Genomic DNA, 23,225 nt, shown 5'->3' with positions numbered 1-23,225 from the left:
GGGCGTCTAGACGGAAGCACTTTCTCACGAAAAACATCCAAGCTCAACTGAATCACCACAAACCGTGTGGCAAAATGTGTTATAGTCTGATGAGACCAGTTCCTAAAGGTATAAAAAGAACATCACACCCACGGTGAAGCACGGTGGTGGCAGCATCATGCTTTAGAGCTGCTTTTCTTCAGCCAGAACTCGGGCTTTTATCAAGGTGGAGGGGATCATGAATATCTACAAATACCAGTCGATTTTAGTGCAAAAGTACAGTAAGCTTTTAGGCGACTAACCAAGCTAAAATGGGAGGAAAAACGTTTAATCAAATCAAATGGCACTCGTCCCCCTACCCTTCCTCCTTATAACGTCAAGCATATAAAAAAGGATTTTTATTTTTTTTTAATCAGGAGATAGTTAGCAATTCATTTATATTGCACGAGAATACAGCTACTATATCTACAGGCGTGTTGGTTCGGATGTTGTCACACCTCCACTCAAAACACACACTAAATCACATTTAAATATCATTTCCTCGCCTGATTTCCATGTGTAATGTGATACACACGCTCGCTAACTGCGCACACAGTTTATCAGATTGCGCACGCAAATTAATCTCCGTATTCCGGGCCTTTATGTGTGTGTGTGTGTGTGTGTGTGTCTCTGAATTCTAATAAAATCACAGCACATTGTGTGTGGTAATAAAATGGCTCTGGCTGTGTAGTGGCTCAGGCACTGTTTAAATAAAAATGATTATCACTTGCCTCACACACACACACACACACACACATACCACAGCTTGTCGTACCACAGCGCTGTTGGATGCTGTAACCTGATTGGTCAGAAGGTGTTGAGTTACAGCATCTCTGACAGTAGCGCAACTGCAAATCACAGGTTTACATTAATATTAATGCATTCGTTCGAATTCGTTACCGTTTCTATAGCAACAGCTCGTTCATACAGCCGACGGCCGTGTAATTTAGGACTAATAATAAACGGATTATAAAACAGGTTCGATACGGTGACGTTTTATTGAACGTTTACGTTGTTTATGTCGCAGTTTCTCATTAACACGGGAAGCTGCGTTTTTATCTATGTACGTATTTATTTATTTATTTTGTCTTGGTCAGTTTAAGAGATAGAAAGACAAGGCTGGTGAGGGAACGACTTTTATTTTTGTGTGTATATATATATATATATATATATATATAGCTGCTATAAAGTAAGAGATGTTGTTTTGCAAACGTTCCACACCGTTAAACGAAACTATAAACGGATAAAAAAAAAAAAATTGTAAAAAGAAAAAAAGTTTTTAACGAATAAAAATCGTGCTCCGGGGCAAAGTGCTGTGGCGTAAGAGGAATAAAACACGATAGAGGGTTAGGTAAAAGGACATCTTTTGGGTCGGTGTGAGTAACTCACTCGGCTTCATCACACCACCCCGTTGTTGATCATTTTCCTGTAACATCACGACACGGAGTGTTTTCTTCCTTCCTTTAAAGGCTCTTGGTTATGATCTCATGTTACACACGGCATGCTTTTTTTCACTGCATGTTAAAGTCTGGAATGTCAGATCATCAGTGCGCGTATTTCTCCCGCTCGGTCTTGGTTTCTATAAAAATAAAAAATAAAAACGTCGCGGTCGTATATCCATCGAGTTTTCTATGGAGCTCTGTATTTGAAAATTGAGGTACTTTACCATAATGGCGGCTGTTCATTTCAGAAGTGCTTATTTTCAGAAGTGTTTCACGGAATCATACAGCCGTGCCTTGAGAGTGTCTGGTATTTAGAAGTAAAGGAATAGATTTTTTTTTTTCCTTGTCGAAGATTCAGCTAGACTCTAGACTCAAAGCGAGCAGACTGACCCACTTACACGCTTTATGTTTTCTTTGTTTTACTCTTTCTCAGACTCTCGGTCGCTCGCTCGCTCGCTCGCGCGGTCTTTCTCTCTCGCATCTTTGGAGAGTGTTTCAGACAGCTGTGTGTTGACAGGATGCCTGTTTGACCCTGAGTCACTTTCCCTTTGGCTGAATGCTTTGTCTGGTTGTCAAGCTCTCACACGCTACTGCCGTCTTGTGAGCTTGTGTGTATACACACACACCTGTAAAAAGAGAACACTAGCCCATGCTGTGTGTGTGTGTGTGTGTGTGTGTGTGTGTGTGTGTGTGTGTATCAGGTCCTTCAGAGGAGGGCGAGGTGATGATTGTAGCTCCTCCGCGAGACTTGACGGTGGTTTTGGGACGGCCAGCGGTGCTGGAGTGTATGGCTCACGGCCAACCCAAACCTTTCGTGTCCTGGAGTCGACGAGGTAAGATCTCACACACACACACACACACACGCTAGTGCTTCTTACTAAAGCCTAGCATGAACTGAGTTACACAGCATGAAAAATTCAAGACTCCGCCCCCTTTTTTTAAGGAAAACAGTGTGGTGAACTGGACTGGAGACACGTTGGTAGCATTTGTTTTGCTAATAAAATATAAAGCTTATATTTAACCAAACAGTGTAACAGTAGATCACAATACACTTGTGGGCGTGTAACACATGCTACTGTTATCACTTGTGGGCGTGGTCTGTCTAGCCTTTTCTACGTTCCCGATGAAAAACAGCAGTAGTTTCTCATGCTAACTTCTTAAACGCAAATTAAACAGCGTGCTTATTAGTGCAAAATTGATAGCGATTTATATCTTACAATCCCTGCTACTTTCTTCGAAGCTCTATTATAGAACTTTATTATAATATCTCGATACACATCCAATGAGAGGTTGTGTATGACTGGATAAGATCTTAAGAAATCATAATCTTTAAGTTATGTTTTTCTTTCAACTCTGCATAAAACAGTCCCTCCAGGATTTAGCCATTTTGCGATCGCAGAAATGAACACACAACGCCGCAATATTCGGAGGAGCTCGCATTCCTTTTCGAAATCACCACGGATTCGGCGCAGGTCCGGGCCGGGACGCGTCGCGTGACGTCATGGAACGTGAGTGCGGATGAAAGGTCTCATTGATCAACAAACAATTTCGTGCAGTTGCGATTTCGGCAATTCAAGTAACAAACCAACGCAAAAAACTTTGCAAGTTCGTACACAAATTTTAAAAAACGCCGCAGCAGAATCAAGCGTTTTTTTTTTTTTTTTTTTTTGCTGTAACGATCACAAAACATCGAACGCCACGAAATTCCTGCGTTTAAAAGTTTTCCAGTCGTTTTTATCTTTACTTGATGTTTTGTCAGTCATTTTTATCGTCTATCTTTTGACCATAGAGAGGTAGGCTATATTATATAGTGTGTGTGTGTGTGTGTGTGTGTGTGTGTACTTTTGAAGAACATCCTCATGTTATAGATAATATAAGCTCAGTTAAGATCCATTTTTATGAATCCCTCATGGGGAAATGAAAGCGTTACAGTGGCATGATGGGTAGAAATGTAAATATTACGTCAATATGACGCCAGCGCTGTCTTCGTTTACGCGTACAGATTGAACGGTGCACGATACGTACGTGGTATATTCTTATATTCGATTCTATCTCTCGATCACTCTACAGGCGCCTTTTCCAGAATCTGAGCGCGACCCTTAAAGTGATTTGTGACTGAAATGATGCGACAGATTTCTGCACATTTTATGCGCCAGTATCTGCTCAGGAAGCCGGACCAATCACAGCGTCACTGTTATACAGTATATGAGAAATCCTCCAAAGCACGAGGAGCGGGCTCGTTTTTTTTTTTCTTCTTCTTTTTTTTCCCTCGCTTGACAATCTAGCGGACCTCCAGACGTCGAGCCATTGTTCTCACTGCGCCGCAATCAAATTCTTCTCGTGCGTCTGATCAGAGATTTTGTCCCGCTGACATTTGCATGATAAATGCTGTGCAGCTGAAGGCGTTCTGGCAAACACGACCGTGTCTAGTCTTTTTTTTTTCTTTCTTTCTTTCTTTTTTTTTATATGCAGTTTCCTTTGTCTGCTGGAAAACATGGCAGATGCTGCTGGTCAGTCCGTCCCTATAGAATTAATTACAGCAGCACCATGTGGTCTCTGTTGTTCTCTACTGCCTCCTGCTGATTAATAGTACGCATCAGACTCGGGCAGTTTTCCGTGCACAAGACGACGCTATAATAGGAGGAAAATTCTCTCCGGAAAGAGAATCCCACCTTTAATTCCCTTTCTTTTATTACGCACGCTTACAAATAACAATACCGTACTTTTAATTGGTGCCGCTGTCGTACCATCAAGGGAAATATATTTTGCACCTTCGATGTGTATATTTAACTTTTTTTTTTTTTTTAGCGTTTAGTTTATTGTCAGAGTGTACAAATGTATAAATAGTTTTATATTCACTAGATTCATGAAAACAAAGCAGCAAGGAAGAGTACAGTTTGTTAGCTTTTATTTCTGAGGATGCGATGGTCTGATTCTCCCCGTCTAATCTTTCAATAATTTAGGCTACTCATTTTGTTTTCTTTTAGTAAGAAAGTAAAAGGAAAGTAATTAAGTGATGCAACAACAAATCATCCTACAGCCCTACTTAATATGTGTTGTGGTTAAATAAAATTTGTTTAATTTATAATTAGCGAGGCAAAATGGTGCCTGCTGAATTAGGCTCGTGCGTCATAACGTTATTATCGCCCCTACACGATATAACACCGCCACAATATCCAAAATTACCAGACCTGACAAATTTTTACACATTTTGCATCATCGTCGGGCAAAAATCCGTCTAAAGAGCGGTCTTTTTCTCCCAGTAACACTGGAGATGAGCAGCGTGTGACTCTGGAACGGTTTCCGCAAGAGTTTTGATCTCCGTGACATGGACTGACGCCACTCGTAAGCCCCGCCCCTTACCCTTGCTTTCTCTCATAGTGAACAGAGAAAGTGTTGAGTTCATTACCCTGCTGAAAAAAAAAAAACCCCTAAAAGAAATCCTCATCGATTTTGTAACCGTTTTAATGGTCATAATGGGAATTGGTTTTAATGGAAACTGTAATGGTTCCTGTGGGTCTCTACTGGTAATTTGTTGCCTTCTATTGGTGGCATGTTATGTCTAGTGGATACCATGAAGGACCAAAGTCCGTAATACCTCTTAATATTATATCATGGAAACCATTTAGTGATGGTTTTAATGGTTAAGAGCTGATGGTTTGTAATGGTATTTGTAGTGGAAACCATTAGAATTTCTATGATGGTTTCTGTAGTTTTTTTTCGGTAGGGTAACGCGATATAAAATCAATCTATAGCAAGTTAAAGTAGGCAAAAATTTCATCTGAAAAGTCGAAAGAGAAGAAGGGTGAAAATTTGGACAGTAAAGTTTATATACGCCGACAACGAAGTGTCCCACTGAACAGCGGAGCAGCGAGATTGAACTCGTTGGGGGGGGGGGGGGGGGGGTCTTATTTTAGTCAACAAATACTAAGATGATATAAAGTCTTTTAATACCACTGTGAGTCTGTGTGTGAGTGTGTGTGTGTGTGTGTGTGTGTTTGAGTGTGAGTGTGTGTGTGTGTAAGTGTGTTTGTGTGTGTATGTGTGAGTGTGTGTGAGTATATGTGAGTGCGTGTGTGTGTGTGTGTGTGAGTGTGTGTGTGTGTGTGTGTGTGAGTATGTGTGTGTGAGTGTGTGTGAGTATGTGTGTGTGTGTGTGTAAGTGTGTGTGTGTGTGTGTGTTTGTGTGTGTATGTGTGAGTGTGTGTGAGTATGTGTGTGTGTGTGTGAGTGTGTAAGTGTGTGTGTGTGTGTGTGTGTGTGTGAGTATGTGTGTATGTGTGAGTATGTGAGTATGTGTGTGTGAGTGTGTGTGTGTGTGTGTGAGTGTGTGTGTGTGTGTGTGTAAGTGTGTGTGTGTGTGTGTGTGTGTGTTTGTGTGTGTGTGTGAGTATGTGTGTGTGTGTGAGTATGTGAGTATGTGTGTGTGAGTGTGTAAGTGTGTGTGTGTGTGTGTGAGAGTATGTGTGTGTGAGTATGTGAGTGCGTGTGTGTGAGTGTATGTGTGTGTGAGTATGTGAGTATGTGTGTGTGAGTGTGTAAGTGTGTAAGTGTGTGTGTGTGTGTGTGTGTGAGTGTGTGTGAGTGTGTGTGAGTGTGTGTGTGTGTGTTGCTGTAATCTTTCTCTATTCATCTTGTAATAAGCTCCTCTATGTGTTACAGATGGGAAACCCATTGCTGCAGATGTGCTGGTCCTCGCCACCAACCTGATAATACCTCACACACTCAGTCACCATGCCGGAGCGTATGTGTGTCGCGCCAACAAGCCTAAAACGCGAGAGTTCGTCTCGGCCTCCGCTGAGATCCGTGTGCTGGGTAACACCGACTCTGTAGAACCAACTGAATCACTGACCCCAATAATATCTATAATAATACATGTTTTTTATTATAATTATACCGTATATATAATTACATTACGTTTCATTCTCTCCATCTCTCTCTCGCTAAATTTCTCTCTCCTACATTTCTTTCTTCCTTTCACATATCCATCGTTTTTTTTTTTCTATACAACTGACTTTTCTTGCTTTCTTCACTTAACATTTCTCCTTCTTTGTTCATTTTTGTTTCTTTGTTTCTTTTCATCCATCCATTGATTTTTCTGTTCCATCCCATTTTTCTTCTTTTAACTTTTCTTTCATTTTTGTTCTTTCTTGCTGGATTCGAATCATTTCTTTCCACTGCCATCCTTTCCATTTACTCCTTTGTTCGTGGTGATCTTTTTTCTATCCATCGATCCATCCATCTACGCATCCATCCATCCATCTACACCTCCATCCAGCCATCCACACATTCATCCAGACATCCATCCATCTACACATCCATCCATCCATCCATCCATCTACACATCCATCCATCCGTCCATCCATACATTCATCCATCCATCCACACATTCATCCATCCACACATTCATCCATCCATCCATCCACACATTCATCCATCCATCCACACATTCATCCATCCATCCATCCACACATTCATCCATCCACACATTCATCCATCCATCCACACATTCATCCATCCACACATTCATCCATCCATCCATCCACACATTCATTCATCCATCCATCCATCCATACATTCATCCATCCACACATTCATCCATCCACACATTCATCCATCCACACATTCATCCATCCATCCACACATTCATCCATCCATCCATCCACACATTCATCCATCCACACATTCATCCATCCATCCACACATTCATCCATCCATCCATCCACACATTCATCCATCCACACATTCATCCATCCACACATCCATCCATCCATACATTCATCCATCCATCCACACATTCATCCATCCACACATCCATCCATCCATACATTCATCCATCCATCCACACATTCATCCATCCACACATTCATCCATCCATCCATCCACACATTCATCCATCCACACATTCATCCATCCACACATCCATCCATCCATACATTCATCCATCCATCCACACATTCATCCATCCACACATCCATCCATCCATACATTCATCCATCCATCCACACATTCATCCATCCACACATTCATCCATCCATCCATCCACACATTCATCCATCCATCCACACATTCATCCATCCATCCACACATCCATCCATTCATCTATTCATCCATCCATCCATCCATCTATTTTGTTGTATTTGTATTCATCTCTGTTCTTTTATCTTTGCTTTGGTTTTCTTACTATGTGGCTTTAAACCTTTTTCAATACATCCATCAAACATCCATTTCTTTTCTTTCTTTCCTTCTTTCTTTCTTTCTTTCTTTTTCTGTCTTTTCATTTTTATTTTACCATCCACTTACTTTCCATTAGTCCTGTGTTCATGTTGATCTTTTTTCCATCCATCAATCCATTCATCCATCCATTGTTTCCTTATATTCATCTTTGTTTTTTTTATCTTTGGTTTTCTTTTTTTTAATACGTCCATCAAACTTTTTCTATTCTTTCTTTCTTTCTTTCTTTCTTTCTTTCTTTCTTTCTTTCTTTCTTTTTTCTTTTTGTGTTTGTCTCTACACTTTTGTTTTGCTGTATTTAACTGGTTATCCTTATGTTCTTTCCCTCAGCCCCTCCGGTGATTGTGAAACCTCCTGAGTCGGTCTCGCTGTCTCGGGGGAACACGGCGAGGTTCGTGTGTAACAGTTCGGGTTCTCCGGCTGCGTCTCTGCTCTGGCTGAAGGACGGCGAGCGTCTGCACTGGACCGCGCGGGTGAAGACTCAGAGCCCCGGTGTTCTCCTCATCAACCAGCTGCGGCCGGACGACGCCGGATATTACCAATGCCTCGCCTCCAACGTCCTGGGCACCGCCTGCGCCACCGCCAAACTGTCCGTCATTGTGAGGGCGGGGCTTCCCAGTCCTCCACTTCACCTCCAGGCCACGCCTCACTCCAGCACCTCCGTCCTGCTCACCTGGGATCCTCCAGAGCACAACCGCGAGCAGGTCATCGGATTCTCCATCCACTACCAGCGCGCCACAGGTAGGACACGGTCCCAGTGAGGGTGCTGTGTTATGCAGCATTTTTATACAAATTTAAGGGTACAAAATAAAATAAACAAACGGGACGGACGGACAAACAAACAAACGTCACAAGCAACTGAGGAAAGATTTCCGAGGTCTGTTCAACAACGAATAAGATTAGTAAGTCTACATGACTACCATTACGCTGTACTTACTATTAGCTTCAACTGCGAACCGGACCTTCAGTGAGAAAGCGTCAGAAGATATAAAATGGAAGCTGTCAGAAAGATTTGGCATCAGTTCGGTATCGTCTCATTCACCTTAATATTAAAATAACGCATACGGACATTTTACAGGTTACGTTGCTGATATAAAAACTCCTCTGTTTTCCAGCAGGGTTCGATAACATGGAGTATCAGTTTGCAGTGAACAACGACACGACGGAGTTCCACGTGAAGGAGCTGCAACCTCACACGGCCTACACCTTCTACATGGTGGCTTATTCGCCCATGGGGGCCAGCCGTCCATCTCAGTCCATCACTGTGGAGACGGTGGAGGACGGTGAGTCGCAGAGGGACCAGATATTTCGCGATTGTATGTGATGTGATTTGTGGGTGGGAGGGGCATAGTGTCATATCTGCCCTGTTAATCGCAGTGACACTAACCTCACTATACATTTTTTTTATTCGTAGTTGTATGAATCATATCTTATAATATGTCATAATAAGGAGGGTTTCTGATGTGTGTGGCAGCAGAAGAGGTGTTCTCAGTGGAGCTGGATGGTAACGAGACCCAGGTGGCCCTGAGAGATCTGAAGCCCAATCGTACACACCAGTTACAGATGGCTGCACGTGCAGGTGTAGGTTTTGGTGAGCCTCCAGAGTGGACCTTTCCCCAAACATCCAACCTTACTCAGGGTGAGCACACACACACACACGCACACACGCACACATGATTTACCTCAAAAACTAAAAATCAATCTCATTAAAACCCCACTGTTGTTTTTTCTCTCAAAAATCTAGTAAAAGTATTTACACCTCCTAATAACATTTAAAATAACGCAAACGAATTGACATCATCGTAAAAAAAAAAAAAAGGTTCAGAAACGCCACATTTGCCATTTCCTCTTCCCTTGGGGTATAAATGTGAAGTTGCGCACATGTCAAATCCTTTTGTCTTCCATCAGCATGGAGGCAAGCAAAACGTCTTAACCCAGTTTTAACCCTACTTAAAAAAGACATTTTTTTTATTTAAAATATCGAGTTAAAATAAAGCAATACAATGTTATAACGTATATGTTTAAGCTCAAAATATCACTCATTCCACGCGTTGTTTGTTTCTGTTGTTTTTATGAAGGGGGCCAATAATTTTGGAAGGATTTTTTGAGTTAGAGGGTTTCCCCACGTTTACAGTAGAAGAACGTTACTTGTCGGGGTCTGTTTGTGCACTGTTGACACAAATGCAATAGGAAAAAAGAAGCTCATGAAAATGTTTTTTTCAAATGTAGGAGCAATGTCAATATACATGGTTTAAGTTTATGATCTGGACCATTATTATTATTATTATTATTATTATAATTATGTATGCGCTCGCACTCTGTCTGTCTTCTAGTGCTCTTTCCTCCCACTGAGCTCAGAGTGACAGCTAAGATGCATTCCCTCCACGTCACATGGCAGCCGCCGCCCAATCACACGCAGATCACCAGCTATAAACTGGCCTATCGGGAAGCGGATGGCGACGAGGCGGCCAATCAGGAGAGTCCTCCGGCTGACGCTTCACACATCAGGCTACGCAAGCGAGTAAAGCATTACGAAATCACGGGCCTCGGTGAGACGGAATTCACCCTACTTTCATATGACAGGCCATTTGTCTTTGCAGAACTTATTACATTGTATGTGTGTGTGTGTGTGTGTGTGTCTGTCTGTGTGTGCCTTTTAGCTCCTGACCGCCTGTATGAAGTGAAAGTGTGGGCGTGTAATAAGCAGGCTGAAGGCTATCCTGCCATATGGAAGGGCCGGACCGAGAAATTCACTGATCGAGGTGTGTGTGTGCGCGTATTAGTGCGCATATATTTTATTTAAAATGAATTTGAATTAGCGATATAGTTTTAAACATTAAACTTGGTTACTATGGCAAGACTTGCATGTAGCCGGAAGTGTCACTCGGAGGTGGATTTTGGGTCTGAACCATATTTTTAACGACTCCTTGCCGCCTAGACCATATCCACATCCAGCTCAAATACTAATACAGATACAGAGACGGATAGTGGCATCGCGCTACATCTCTAATATATGGCATATTTAGTTGATATTACTGTTAATGGTCAGGTTAGGATTGTGATTAAGATTAGGATTAAAGACATGTAGTTATTGTGTTAGTATTGTTTGTTTTTTTTTGCAGTTCGACCCCTGGACCACCCTCCCCCACTGCCCCCCAGCATCGTTAAAGCTCAGGCTAACAGCTCCACGTCCATCTGGCTGCGGTGGGAGAAACCGCCGTTCAGTAACGTACGCATCATTAACTACACGATACGCTGCAGCCCCGCTGGCAACCGCAACGCCTCACTCGTCTCCTACTACACCAGGTGGGATATACAGTACATTTTACACACACACACACACACACACACACACACACATATATATATATTTGAGATTTGAGATGCCACAAAATAGCTGCTAATGGACTACTATCACTAGAGTTAAACTTCAGCTTAACTTCAGTGATTACAAAAGAAATCTCAGTTCTACGTAAGAATGACTGTATTTTATTTTATGTCACGCGAACAGTGAGGTACGTATTCCTGAATCACACATCTTCATCCAAAAGTCCCTCACGAAGTCCCACCCACAGTGTGTGATTGACATGCCTACCTCGGTCCCCATACAATCCTCCAACAGAATCAATCAATCCATCAATCAATAGATAAATCCCCATCAGCACCTCGTCATTACAAGAAAATATTCTGCTATTTTGAGAAAAAAAACCTATAATGAGAAAATAGTGTGTTATTACAAGATAAAATATATCATAATTTTTAAAAAGCACCTGGTTTTTTCAGTTACCTTGGTATTTTCTCATAATAACGAGATGTTTTCTAATAACGAGACGCTTTTCTCGTAATAACAAGATGCTTTCTCGTAATAATGAGGTGCTTTTCTCGTAATAACGAGGCGCTTTTCTCGTAATAACGAGGCGCTTTCTCGTAATAACGAGACGCTTTCTCGTAATAGCGAGGCGCTTTTCTCGTAATAACGAGGCGTTTTTCTCGTAATAACGAGGCGTTTTTCTCGTAATAACGAGGCGCTTTTCTCGTAATAACGAGGCGCTTTCTCGTAATAACGAGGCGTTTTTCTCGTAATAACGAGGCGTTTTTCTCGTAATAACGAGACGCTTTCTCATAATAGCGAGGCGTTTTTCTCGTAATAACGAGGCGTTTTTCTCGTAATAACGAGACGCTTTCTCGTAATAGCGAGGCGTTTTTCTCGTAATAACCAGACGCTTTCTCGTAATAACGAGGCGCTTTTCTCGTAATAACGAGGCGTTTTTCTCGTAATAACGAGACGCTTTCTCGTAATAACGAGACGCTTTCTCGTAATAGTGAGGCGCTTTTCTCGTAATAACGAGGCGTTTTTCTCGTAATAATGAGACGCTTTCTCGTAATAACGAGGCGGTTTCTCGTAATAACGAGGCGTTTTTCTCGTAATAGCGAGGCGCTTTCTCGTAATAGCGAGACGCTTTCTCGTAATAACGAGACGCTTTCTCGTAATAACGACACGCTTTCTCGTAATAGCGAGACGCTTTCTCGTAATAACGAGACGCTTTCTCGTAATAGCGAGACGCTTTCTCGTAATAGCGAGACGCTTTCTCGTAATAACGAGGCGCTTTCTCGTAATAACGAGATGTTTTCAAATCATGAAATGAAATATAGTCTCACATTAACAAGATGCTTTTTTTTTATTCTAGCGTGAATAGTCTTTTGTAAGACGAAATGTGACTGCAAATTTGTTTCAGTGAGAATTTTCAAATGATCATTTGTGTGTTTTCCAGGCTGGAGATAAATGACTGTACACTCACTGATTTCTGCTTTTCCAGCACGTCTCAGGAGATCCTGTTAGGTGCACTTAAACCCTTCACCCGTTATGAGCTGGCCATCCAGTCCAACGGCATCAGCACCGGCGGGCCCTTCAGCAGCACGGTGGAAGAGTCCACACTCGCTGACAGTGAGTACTAAACACACCCACTGGGACATAATGGGATTTAATTGGCCATGAGACTCTCAGCCTGTCAGTCACACCAGCCGAATTCATGCGTTTAAAAAAAACTGCAAAGTGTGTGTGTGTGTGTGTGTGTGTGTTTGTGTGTGTGTATGTGCTAATTGTTCTAACCCTTGTTGTGCTGAGTTCAACTCTTAAAGAGGCTCCCAGAAGAGTAAACCCGAAACATAATAAACCCATAATTGTGTGCCAAGTATATAATTAAAAGTGCAATGAAAACTGTTCAAAACATAATATGAACGGTAAACAGGAGTGTAGGTTGGAGTGTATTTCTGTTCAACTGAATGAAAATCTGCGAGCATGGCATGAAAATATTAAGATACTAAGTACTGGCGAAAACCAATTCAGAATTTTTCTGGATATTTTGTGTCACAACTTTCTCACGTTTCTAAAACGTCTTCAAATAGCTGAAAAGAGCTTCTGCAAATTTAATACCTGACCTTTGTTTGTATCAATTTACAGACAAACTGGTTTGTCATCCGTCCTGAAGCGCCCGTTCATCTGTAGGTGCTAAACTTTTAAAACAGATGACTTATTTTGCCAGAATGTTATCCACGGGGCAGATTCAAGATCTAAACATGTTCGTATAACTATAAAGTTCGGAAATTAATAAACGTATAAATCAGTTACATTTTAAACAAACCCTACAAGGTCATGAAAAAGATATTTTTCCAAAATCCACACCGGTAGATTTTCCCAGTTGCGTCCATTGACTGGCGCGGCCGAGAAGAGCACAAGAGCGGCACAATTATACAGCACAAGAGCGGCCTCTAGAGGCGACAAATTTTGTTGTGTTATTTGAAGTGTTTTGTTTTTTTTTAAATTCATTTTGGATGTCTCTTTTTATTTTTATTTGTTATTTTGAGTGTTGTTTGGAATCTTTTATTTACTTCAATATTTATTCGTTAATATAGTAAAATGTAATACCTGCCCTTCACACATAATCATCAGTCCTGAAGGGACTTTTAGTCTGCATGTAATAAAGTAATAGATTTGCATTGACTCCGCCCTCTGCCTTTTATGTACAAACACCCCAAATTGCAAATTCATACAAAACAAAACTCTTATTTTGTTTGTGTGAAAGACATGTTCCTTTGTAGACCCCGGTAGTAAATTGGCTTGCACGTTGTTGTGGGTGTTTTCAAGTCTGCACATGTTTTTGCCATGAGGTAAGTTGCAACTTCTGTTGAGTGGGCGGGGCTTGTTTTGTTCTAATTTCTCTTCTAACACTTATTGCTTTATATCCTATGCCTTTGTGTGTGCATATTTGTGTTTATTGCAGGACCCTCATCTCCACCTACAGACCTACAGCTGAGCGCCATAGACTCATTCTCCGTGTTGGTGAGCTGGCGCCCCCCTCTGGAGCCTAACGGCATTATCGTAAGCTATCGAATGCTCTACAGCGGCAACCTCAGTCAGCCGGATGACCTGTGGACCAACCTGAGCCATGACGGTGAGGACACCATTACAAAACTTAACCAGGGTTGCCAGGTCTCTCAAAAAAGCAGTCAAAAGGGGTTTGCACTGAAATAATGCCAGGACCACGTACGAGGTGAGGTGAGACCACCTCGATTAGCTGCAAGTGCATGTTTTAATATATCATTCATCTAATGTATGCAAGGTTTGGTGTGAAAACTGCACACCTGGCAACACTGGCTTCACTGACTGAACATTTTTAACACCAAAAAAAAAAAAGAGATTTTTTTTTCTCTCTTTTTTTATGCCTCTGTTTTCTTCATTGTTTTTATATACAGGTTCTGTCACTAGCACAGAGGTTCTGGGTCTCATGAGCGGGACACGGTACTACTTTAAGATGGGGGCGTGCACGGAGGTCGGAGTGGGCCCGTTCTCTCCCGTCAAGGATGTACACACACCCCCGAAGAAATACGGTGAGTTTCAACTGTATGAGCATGTACACACACACACACACACACAAACACACACACACACACACACGGCATTGCACTCAGACCTGCATGTATATTAATATATTGTTATATATTAAATAAAACTCGAAAGCTTCGTGAGTGAATGTGTACTAGAGACATTTATTAGTACTCAAACCGCTTACAGACCAAAACTCTGAGTTCAATAGCAATTATTCTTCGTATTAAATTGGTTTTGAAGATAACGTATGAGAAACAAACGGTCCTTACTATTTAAATCAATCTCAGGTGTACGTTTTATCACGGCTCAGCAATCGACAGTATAAAGCGTGCGTGTCAGCATTCGAATCAGACATACGCAGTTCAAACAGTTTTTAGAAAAGTAACAAATGGTGTGAAGGTTATAAACAAATACATTCCGGTATTTCCTTCATTTTCTATAAATGAGGAAATCGAGAATTGGACTTTGATATTAGACTGGAATTGGCTAGGAATTCTCCGTGATTGTCAATATTAAAAGCACATGCGCTACACGTTGCCCGTGGAAACCGTAAACGCTCCGGCTTGTCCTTTCTCTCTCTCCTGCAGAGTTGGACATTCATGCTGTCACTGGGATCATCGTCGGTGTGTGTCTTGGTCTCCTCTGCATCCTCGTCTGCATGTGTGTCAGCTTCCGCAACGGAAAAAGCCGGTACTTATCGACTCGTTCGTCTGTAAATCGCTCTCTCTGTACGTCACGGTCAGATCTGGGTGGAAGTAGTTATGGGTCAAGAGTGCAGCGTAGACATGACACGCTATCCAAATCATTTGAGATCATTTCCACCGACTGATCAGAGACGCCGTGTCAGGAGACGACGCTTTGGGTGTCGCAGTGTCTTTAACCGAGTCGTGGCGTTACAGCAGGTGTGAATCTGCGACGAATATCCGAATATAAAGCGACAGTTTTATGAGCTCTGGTGCAGAAACACTTAATTGTAAAATGTAAAACCACCACAGTTTTGAATATGTATGAGACGACACATTTGCATAGGCATGAATCTGACCTTTTTAAATATAATTGATTTCGCATAACTTTGCATAGACGCCCATGAGAACGGCTCGGCGGCAAGGCTTGTTACCCAAACAGGTCCTCGGTAGCTTTGTTACCATGAGCACTTATTAGTCTCTTGGTTGGGGGTCGATTACGGCCGTTCCGCCGCCGAACGGGAAGGAGCGTCGTTAAGCGTGACGGCTTTGGATGACATCCCACCTCTCGGGAGTGCGATAGAACGCGGATACGGTGCTAATTTTGGATATCTGTTTGCCTTTCACTTGGCTTCTGCTTCTGTTTCCTGCCTCACCTGCTCTTAAAGCGAATCCAAAAAGTCAAACAAATCTAGGAGAAAATGCGGACGTGAGAAAAACAGGATTTTTAAAACAATGCAGACGGGCTTTGCTCTCCGTGTTGCCCCTCTGATGACTTTTTTTTTTTTTTTTTGTAAATTGAAGCTCCGTCTCTCACACAACGTCTCTCTCTTTGTATCTCGCAGCGACACCCCTGGGGGGCTGGAACCCAGTCTGTTGAACCCCCAGTACCGCAGAAGCGCCCATCCTGTACCCGCCGTCGTACCTAACTGCACAGACTGCCATGAACTGGAGACCCTAATGCCCCCCGGAGCCCAGGACCCGGTTCCGCCCCTAACTGACCCTAATGAGCAGCAAAGCCTCATGGGTAGTGTCGGTGGAGCTTATGATGCACCAGCAGATCTGAAGGTGAGGTCTGCGTGTGAGTTCGTGCTCCTGTTTAAAACCTTATACAGGTGTTATAAAATCAGTACAGAGCTTGAAGAAAATAAACGTTAACTGACTTGGATTACGGAATGTAGGGTGCTGAATTTAAGTTTGTCTGCTGTGAGGGCGCTTTCATACGTGAGGCGTTTAGTGTGTTTGAACGGAACCCTGAGGTGGTCATGCTCTGCATCCAAGTGAACTCCAGCGAGAACGTGATTCGACTGCAGGAAGTGAATTTATTTATTGATTTATTTATTTATTTATTTTTTTGGAGATGCTAAAGCCTCACGCCCGATGCTCCCTGGTACAGGCTCCAGGTTCTCCGTGACCCTGTAGGATAAGCGGTATAGAAAATGGAAGGACGGACGGATGGATGTTCTGATTTGGAGCGCATTTATATCATTAGTAAATGAAAGTTGAAATCAGATCATTATGCAAATATAATTGCCGGTTCAGCTCTCTTTTATTACATAGTACGGAATTTTTTCCCCCCCTTTTCTGTGTCACCTAGCCGAGCTGGAACGGTTCAGTGAGCCGGGAGTGGGCCAGTCGGATCAGCACCTACAGAGAGACGACTACAGAAAACTCGCCATGTCTCATTAACGGATTTCGGGACACTAAGGAGAGCAAGGTGAAAGAGAGTGTGTGCCAACTTACAGCGTTTATACAGCGTAACAAAATATATGGACATACGTGGATATTCTATGGTATTTGTAATCTTATAGCAAGATAGTGTGTGTGTGTGTGTGTGTGTGTGTGTGTGAAAGAGGAGACATGTTGATAGAGCATGCTTCCTGTGAGAACGTAATTAACATTAAATGAACAGTGACAGTTAAATATAAACAAGCAGTGTATGACAGGAGGATGGGGTTTGAATGAAGTGCTGTAGCTCGTATCCTACCAATTACACACGTTCCACACACACACACACACACACACACATTGTCTCTCCGTCTCTGACTAAACAGGACCAGGATGCGCCCAGCAGGAAGGAGAGAAATCAAATTAAACCTTGATTTAGCTTTTCATTACACCTATTATAACTCCTGATTTATTCTCCAGTTGACATTTACGTCTTCATCTCGCTCTCGAGTCCCGTCGTTACACCGCGTACCCGCACAACAGGAAAGTGGGGGAATTAAAACTGTGATGAGGTCATCTTTTCTCAAAATGCGTCTCGAGGCCATCAACTTCTCAGGTCTCGACTGTTAGAACGATGGATAGACGTCTTGGACCCGTCTCGTTCTAGACGGCCGCGCGTATTCGTCTTTTATAATTATACCCGGATAAACTTTGCTAACAGACCGTGTGATAAATTGTGGTGTGTCGTATGTTGTGCTGTAATTGGTGAGAGAGAGAGAAAGAAACCCCAAAGAAACAGTAGTAGAGACAGTGTTAGGCAGAATTAATCCTAGTATCATGAGGCCAGGTGGAGGAAAGTTGGAATCACAGCAACACGACACAATCCTGGGCGTCGGTCCTGTCGGTTCTGTACGACGTCAAGAAAATCAGACCCTATCTCACCGAACAGGCTACGCAGCTACTAGTCCAGGCTCTTGTCATATCAAAACATGACTACTGCAAAGCACTACTCTCAGGCCTCCCAGCAGCTCCATCAAACCCCTTCAGATGATTCAGAACGCAAGGACCCACGTCACACTCCTCTTCCTCTCCCTCCACTGGCTTCCTGTACCCGCCCGAATCGAATTCAAGGCCTCGATGCTCACGTACAAGACCTTGTCTGGAACGGCACGCCTGAACACTACCTCAACACCCTCCTCGAAGTTTACGTTCCCTCACGCAACCTGCGTTCGGTTAACGGCCGAAACCTGGTAGTTCCTACTCATCGTCACTCTTTCCGCAACCTTCACACGAACCGTTCCTCAGTGGTGGAATGAACTTCCAACCTCAATCCGGACGCCAGAATCTGCCACCATCTTCAAAAAACAGCTAAAGACCCGCCTCTTCCGTGAACACCTAACCAACCCCTAAAACGCTAACCTCGCATTATCCTTTAAAAAAAACCAAAAAACCGTACTCTGGCTCTTCCACCTCGACTCTGCGCACTACGCGTTCTAGAACTCCATTAAAGATCTTGTACGGTAGCACCACTTGTATTGTTCTCCGCTTGATATGTCGCTCTACTTGCATTTCCTCATTCGTAAGTCGCTTTGGATAAAAGCCGTCCTCTAAACGAATAAATGTCTGTGAGGTCATGTATGCGAAAGAGGGCGGATAGCGCTTTCCTCGGAGCGCGTTACGCTGCGCTGTGATGTGGTTCTGATAGAAATCGAGGACGCTGTCTTTCAAATCGAGACGAGACAGGAGATCGTTGGCTTTCGGGAGTATCGGTTAATGCGGGGTGTCAGTTTGGAATCATTCCAGATTCGTGTGTCGATTGGCTTGAGGTTTGCACAAGTAAGAAGGAAAGGTAACGATATGTATGAGGATCATGATGATGATGATGATGACGGCGACGATATGCGTGCGTGTCTGTGTGTTTCAGAACAGTCATGACGAGCATCCGCATTCTCTCGGCTCGAACCGGGTGGAGGCTGACGTGATCGTACACTCGGAGCTGTCTGATCCAGTAGAGGAGGAGGTGCAGGAGCTACGGAGTGACACTAATCTCTCTCTGGGGTCTCCTGTGTCACACTTCCCGTGCAGAGAGGACGCTCCACCGCCATCATTATCCTCAATCACTGACACTGAAATCCATCCTGCGTCTCACCGCATCCCCAACCACTTTCAGGATGCACTGGCTAATCACAACGGGCCGCTGGAAAACGGGCTGGCCCAGCTGACTCTGGGAGGCGCTACTGAAGAAGGGGTATCCCCTGAGCACCTCCAACCCGCTCTAGAGAACGGAGATCACAGACTCCGCCCTTCAGCGAAGGCTCTATCTCAGATAGGACTGTCGGCTTCCCCTCCAGCCTTCGCCAGGTCCGGCCTCGTCCGCTCTACCTCAGGTGCGCACAGCTACCTGTGCTCCTAAGCATTAAAAGAAGAGGAGGAAACGAACCATGATGCCAATATACCACTATTGCAACATATTGTTTTATAAGTGTGTACAGTACATACAGAATATTTTTTTAGCCCTAGAAACCATGGGTATGCTTTTTTTTTTTTTTTTTTTTTTTGGTCCCTTTGTTTATTTTATTTTATTGTGTGCATGTATTGTATGTATTCATTTAGCACACATGGATACATGCACATGTGCTATAAATAGTATATATGAATATTGTAAATTTGGACTTTTCTTAACTCTGAAGATGGAATCAGATATCAGTGTCTGAAGATCAGAGCAGAACACGGGTCTAGTCCACACTAGCAAGAAACAGATTCGGAAAACGCCTTTTTAGCACCGTTTTCGAATCCGCTCTCCAAAGCGGATAAATCCGAAAACGATGACGTGTAGTCGTCGCGTCATCACCGCGGTCCCAAGATGGCCGGACTCTGTGAAACTGTGGCGTGCAAGAAAGTGGGTTTTTTTTTTCTTTTCTTGTTTTTTGTATGTTCATGTTGTTAACAAACAAAAACGTATGGAATTGAATTGGTGCCGAAACTATTGAGCGTGGCTTTTCGAGAAATGAGCGAAAAGACACGATGAGAACCGGCGTGCCGTTTTCTGTCGTTTTCGAGTCTCGCTGTAGACGGGACGCTTCTGGTAAACGGCTTGAAAACGTCACTCTGCGAAGCTTTCCGTTTAAATGTCCGTTTGTTTATTTATTTTATTATTTACAGTTGCGTTAGTGTGGACTAGGCCGTAGTCGGAAGAACTGAATAGACCGATCAGAGATTAGTACTTACAAAGCAGCCGTAGACTTACAGCAAGAGTCCACAACCCTGCCACGCACTACAGATTTCTCAGGGTTAACACACACACACACACACACACACACACACACACACACACACACACACACACACACACACACACACACACACACACACACGGTCCTGGGTGGAGAAACCAGAAGCTACACCTTCACCGACCTTTCTTTCAGCTTAAGTCTAACCTATCAATTTCTTTCATTCCTGTCTGTCTCTCTCTCTCTGTCTCTCTCTCTCTCTCTCTCTCTCTCTCTCTCTCATACTCACACACACACACACACACACACACAAATACAAACAAATACAGAAGTTTCTATTTGCACCTGGGTGAAAACAGGAATATGTATTTGCACCCGGTTGGTGTTAGCAATATAACAGGTTACCTGTTGCTAGCATGTGCGAAAAAAATATTCTAAAAACCTTCATACATTGTTAGCAAAGCAGTATTAAAACATCCGTTGTCGTTGTGGTTGTTTTGTTTTTCTTTACTACTAGTTATAAGTTCACAATATACTAGTTAGCTTAATCTGAGTTAGCTTTCTTGCAAATGTAATATAACAGTTAGTTGTACTAATACCCTTCCACTGGGATTTATTTTCACACTAGGATGGTTAGCCTAATGTTAGCTAGCTTGCTAGTGCTACTACATTGCTCCTAGTTTAAATAGCACAACAAAGTAGTTTATTTGATGTTAGCTGTCTTGTTAGAAAAATAGCCTACTGGGGTGACCAAATCTTAGCTAGTGAACTCTGCTGTTGATTTTAATTCACAGTGTGTAAGATTTGCTATCGTTCGTTATCTACAGTAGTTGCTGGCAAACTAGACTAAACACTCAGTTTAATTGCACAATATAGTGGTTAGCGTATTCTCAGCTAAGCTGGCTAGCGAGCTTTGTTGCGGGTTTTAATTTCACAAGAAAGTAGTTTACTTCATGTTAGCTAGCTTGCTATGTAAGCTAAATAGCTAAGTGTCGTGTAAATAAAACCAGTCTTCTGTGCTAAGCGCTACATCGTTAAGCGTTAGCGGTTCTGTGTGGCTAATGTGGCCATTTTCACCCGGGTGCAAACAGACAGACGGATAAAAGACATTCCTCGGCTGGAGTTTCTCAGGAGTTTTATGTATATAACGACGAGGAACCGCTGAGAAAAGATGAAGGACATGTCTGGTGTACATGTAGAGTCATTTGATTTGTTCGACGGGAGACCTGAAGCGTGTTTGCGGGTGCTTCATACATCGACTACTCCCAGCCACTACCTCATTTAAAATGGATCCTATATTTTTCTTTCTTTTTTTTCTTTTTCTTTTTTTTTTGTGATTTTAATTTTCAGGAATAATTTATAATTCTGAGGCCAATTTTGTGTACATGGGTTTATAAAGATTGTGATTCGTAACTTTTAGCACTCTTTCGTCTTCTGTTGATACCCCGCCGCATTAACACGGCGCTGACACCGCTTCCTGTCCCAACCACGGTTCAACTTTGTTCAGTATAACAACTCTTTTTCTTTTTCTTATCCATAAGAGATTAGCGCACAGAGGACTTTCTGAACGATGGGAGACGCGTCCATGCCTCGCCTCGCTCATCTTTTCTCAGGGAGCTCTGAACACACACACACACACACACACACACACACACACACACACTCACTCACTCACTCTCTCTCTCACTGTACAGGGAGTGTGAAAAGATAAAAGAAGAAAGCAAACATGTCTGTTCAACTAAACTCAGTTCCTGTGTTCCTTCATCCATAATTCGATTTTTTTTGGGGTCTTGTTCTTTCACTTGTTCTTCCTCAGAACCAAACATCTCTCTCTCTCTCTCTCTCTCTCTCTCTCTCTCTCTCTCTCTCTTTTTGTATTGCTGCTAAGAGCAGAAACGGATTTTTTTTTTAAATATGCATTTGAAAATGATTATTTAAGTGTCTTGTATTTGTTCTTTTGGAAAAGAAAAATACTTATATTTCTTACATGTTAATTATTTTATTAGGAATGATTTTTACTGAAATGCTGATGCTCTTGTCATACATCAGTCTGAGGAATTTGACCGTTGATCTAAGACCAGGTCTGCTCTCTTTCTTTCTTTTTTTATTTTTATTTTAAATATTACATATTATAGTTAGTATTATTACAACTAAAATGAAGTCATTTTGTGTGTATATATATATATATATATATATATATATATATATATATATATATATATATATCTATCTCAGCTAAAAGCTCAATATTACAAGAGGATTACCCACCAACCACTCTTACAGGGTCCAGAGCCAGGTTTTGATGTCCGAGCTCTTATTAGCTACATTCGAGTGCAAACGTTTGCGTCTCCGTAGCTTTCCGGTAAAAGACCCCTCCCTCTGTTTGCAGCTTTTCCCCTAAAAAGTTTCATGTTCTTTTAATGCCGGTTTTAGCGTTGAAAATCTTTCACGTGCTCAAGAGTTTGCGTCCCTACTGATTTATTTATATGTTTAATTTGTTTCGCGTTTTGTTTCACCCACTAAATTCCCATCGTACTGTGCAGTTATTCGTCTCGAAGCACGTTACCGAGTAACCGCTATGATCTATTCAGTGACTATATGGAATGTTAGTCGTTAAAAGAGTGACCTTCAAAGAAGTCCTAAGTGTCTTATTAAGTCTTATACTCTGGTGCTCTGGAATTCTCAGTTGTGATTGGTCAGAAGGTGTTGATTGATCTTCTACCACAGCTCGTTCGCAGGAACACGTACGGCGGACGCTTGACGTAATCTAGGACTACTGAGAACCAGATTTAAAATGTGTCGATATTCAAGAAAGAAAAGCATATAATCGTTGAGATGGTGAAGATTTGTGTTAGGACGTGTGTTTGTTTATTTCACGTTCATGGAAGGAGTCTCCAGCGTTAGCACAGAGTGACTGTAACGGAGTTTTCCGAGACAGGAAACTTCAGGACAGCGGAGTTTATTTACGCTCTGTGGTTTCTCTGAAACATGACAAGCGGTGTTGTTGTTGTTGTTGTTTTTTCTTTTGTGTTACTAACTTTGAGAGAGAGAGGCTGAGAGGTGA

At 42.4% G+C, this 23,225-nt stretch overlaps 1 protein-coding gene across 3 annotated transcripts in view; it reads left to right on the top strand.

The window, feature by feature from the left end:
* igdcc4 (immunoglobulin superfamily, DCC subclass, member 4) overlaps window positions 1-22,091 on the top strand; it is a 50,515-nt gene extending 28,424 nt beyond the window's left edge. Inside the window, exons 5-19 of one of the 3 annotated variants that reach the window (XM_017459310.3) lie at window positions 2,162-2,293; window positions 6,123-6,275; window positions 8,025-8,435; window positions 8,813-8,977; window positions 9,169-9,333; window positions 10,028-10,243; window positions 10,355-10,456; window positions 10,817-11,000; window positions 12,512-12,639; window positions 13,976-14,146; window positions 14,448-14,582; window positions 15,168-15,270; window positions 16,109-16,331; window positions 16,861-16,980; window positions 18,856-22,091. In XM_017459310.3, the coding sequence (XP_017314799.1) occupies window positions 2,162-2,293; window positions 6,123-6,275; window positions 8,025-8,435; window positions 8,813-8,977; window positions 9,169-9,333; window positions 10,028-10,243; window positions 10,355-10,456; window positions 10,817-11,000; window positions 12,512-12,639; window positions 13,976-14,146; window positions 14,448-14,582; window positions 15,168-15,270; window positions 16,109-16,331; window positions 16,861-16,980; window positions 18,856-19,344 (2,897 nt within the window). In that variant the 3' untranslated portion in view covers window positions 19,345-22,091. Of the gene's footprint in view, window positions 1-2,161; window positions 2,294-6,122; window positions 6,276-8,024; window positions 8,436-8,809; window positions 8,978-9,168; window positions 9,334-10,027; window positions 10,244-10,354; window positions 10,457-10,816; window positions 11,001-12,511; window positions 12,640-13,975; window positions 14,147-14,447; window positions 14,583-15,167; window positions 15,271-16,108; window positions 16,332-16,860; window positions 16,981-18,855 lie in introns of all 3 variants that reach the window. The other 2 variants (XM_053676635.1, XM_017459309.3) reach the window with 2 other exon arrangements.
* Window positions 22,092-23,225: the final 1,134 nt, after the last annotated feature.

This window comes from Ictalurus punctatus, chromosome 27 (assembly GCF_001660625.3).
Source record: "Ictalurus punctatus breed USDA103 chromosome 27, Coco_2.0, whole genome shotgun sequence".
Classification (NCBI taxonomy): domain Eukaryota; kingdom Metazoa; phylum Chordata; class Actinopteri; order Siluriformes; family Ictaluridae; genus Ictalurus; species Ictalurus punctatus.
The sequence above is the reverse complement of the archived record's forward strand: the minus strand, read 5'-3'. Positions and strand labels throughout refer to the sequence as shown.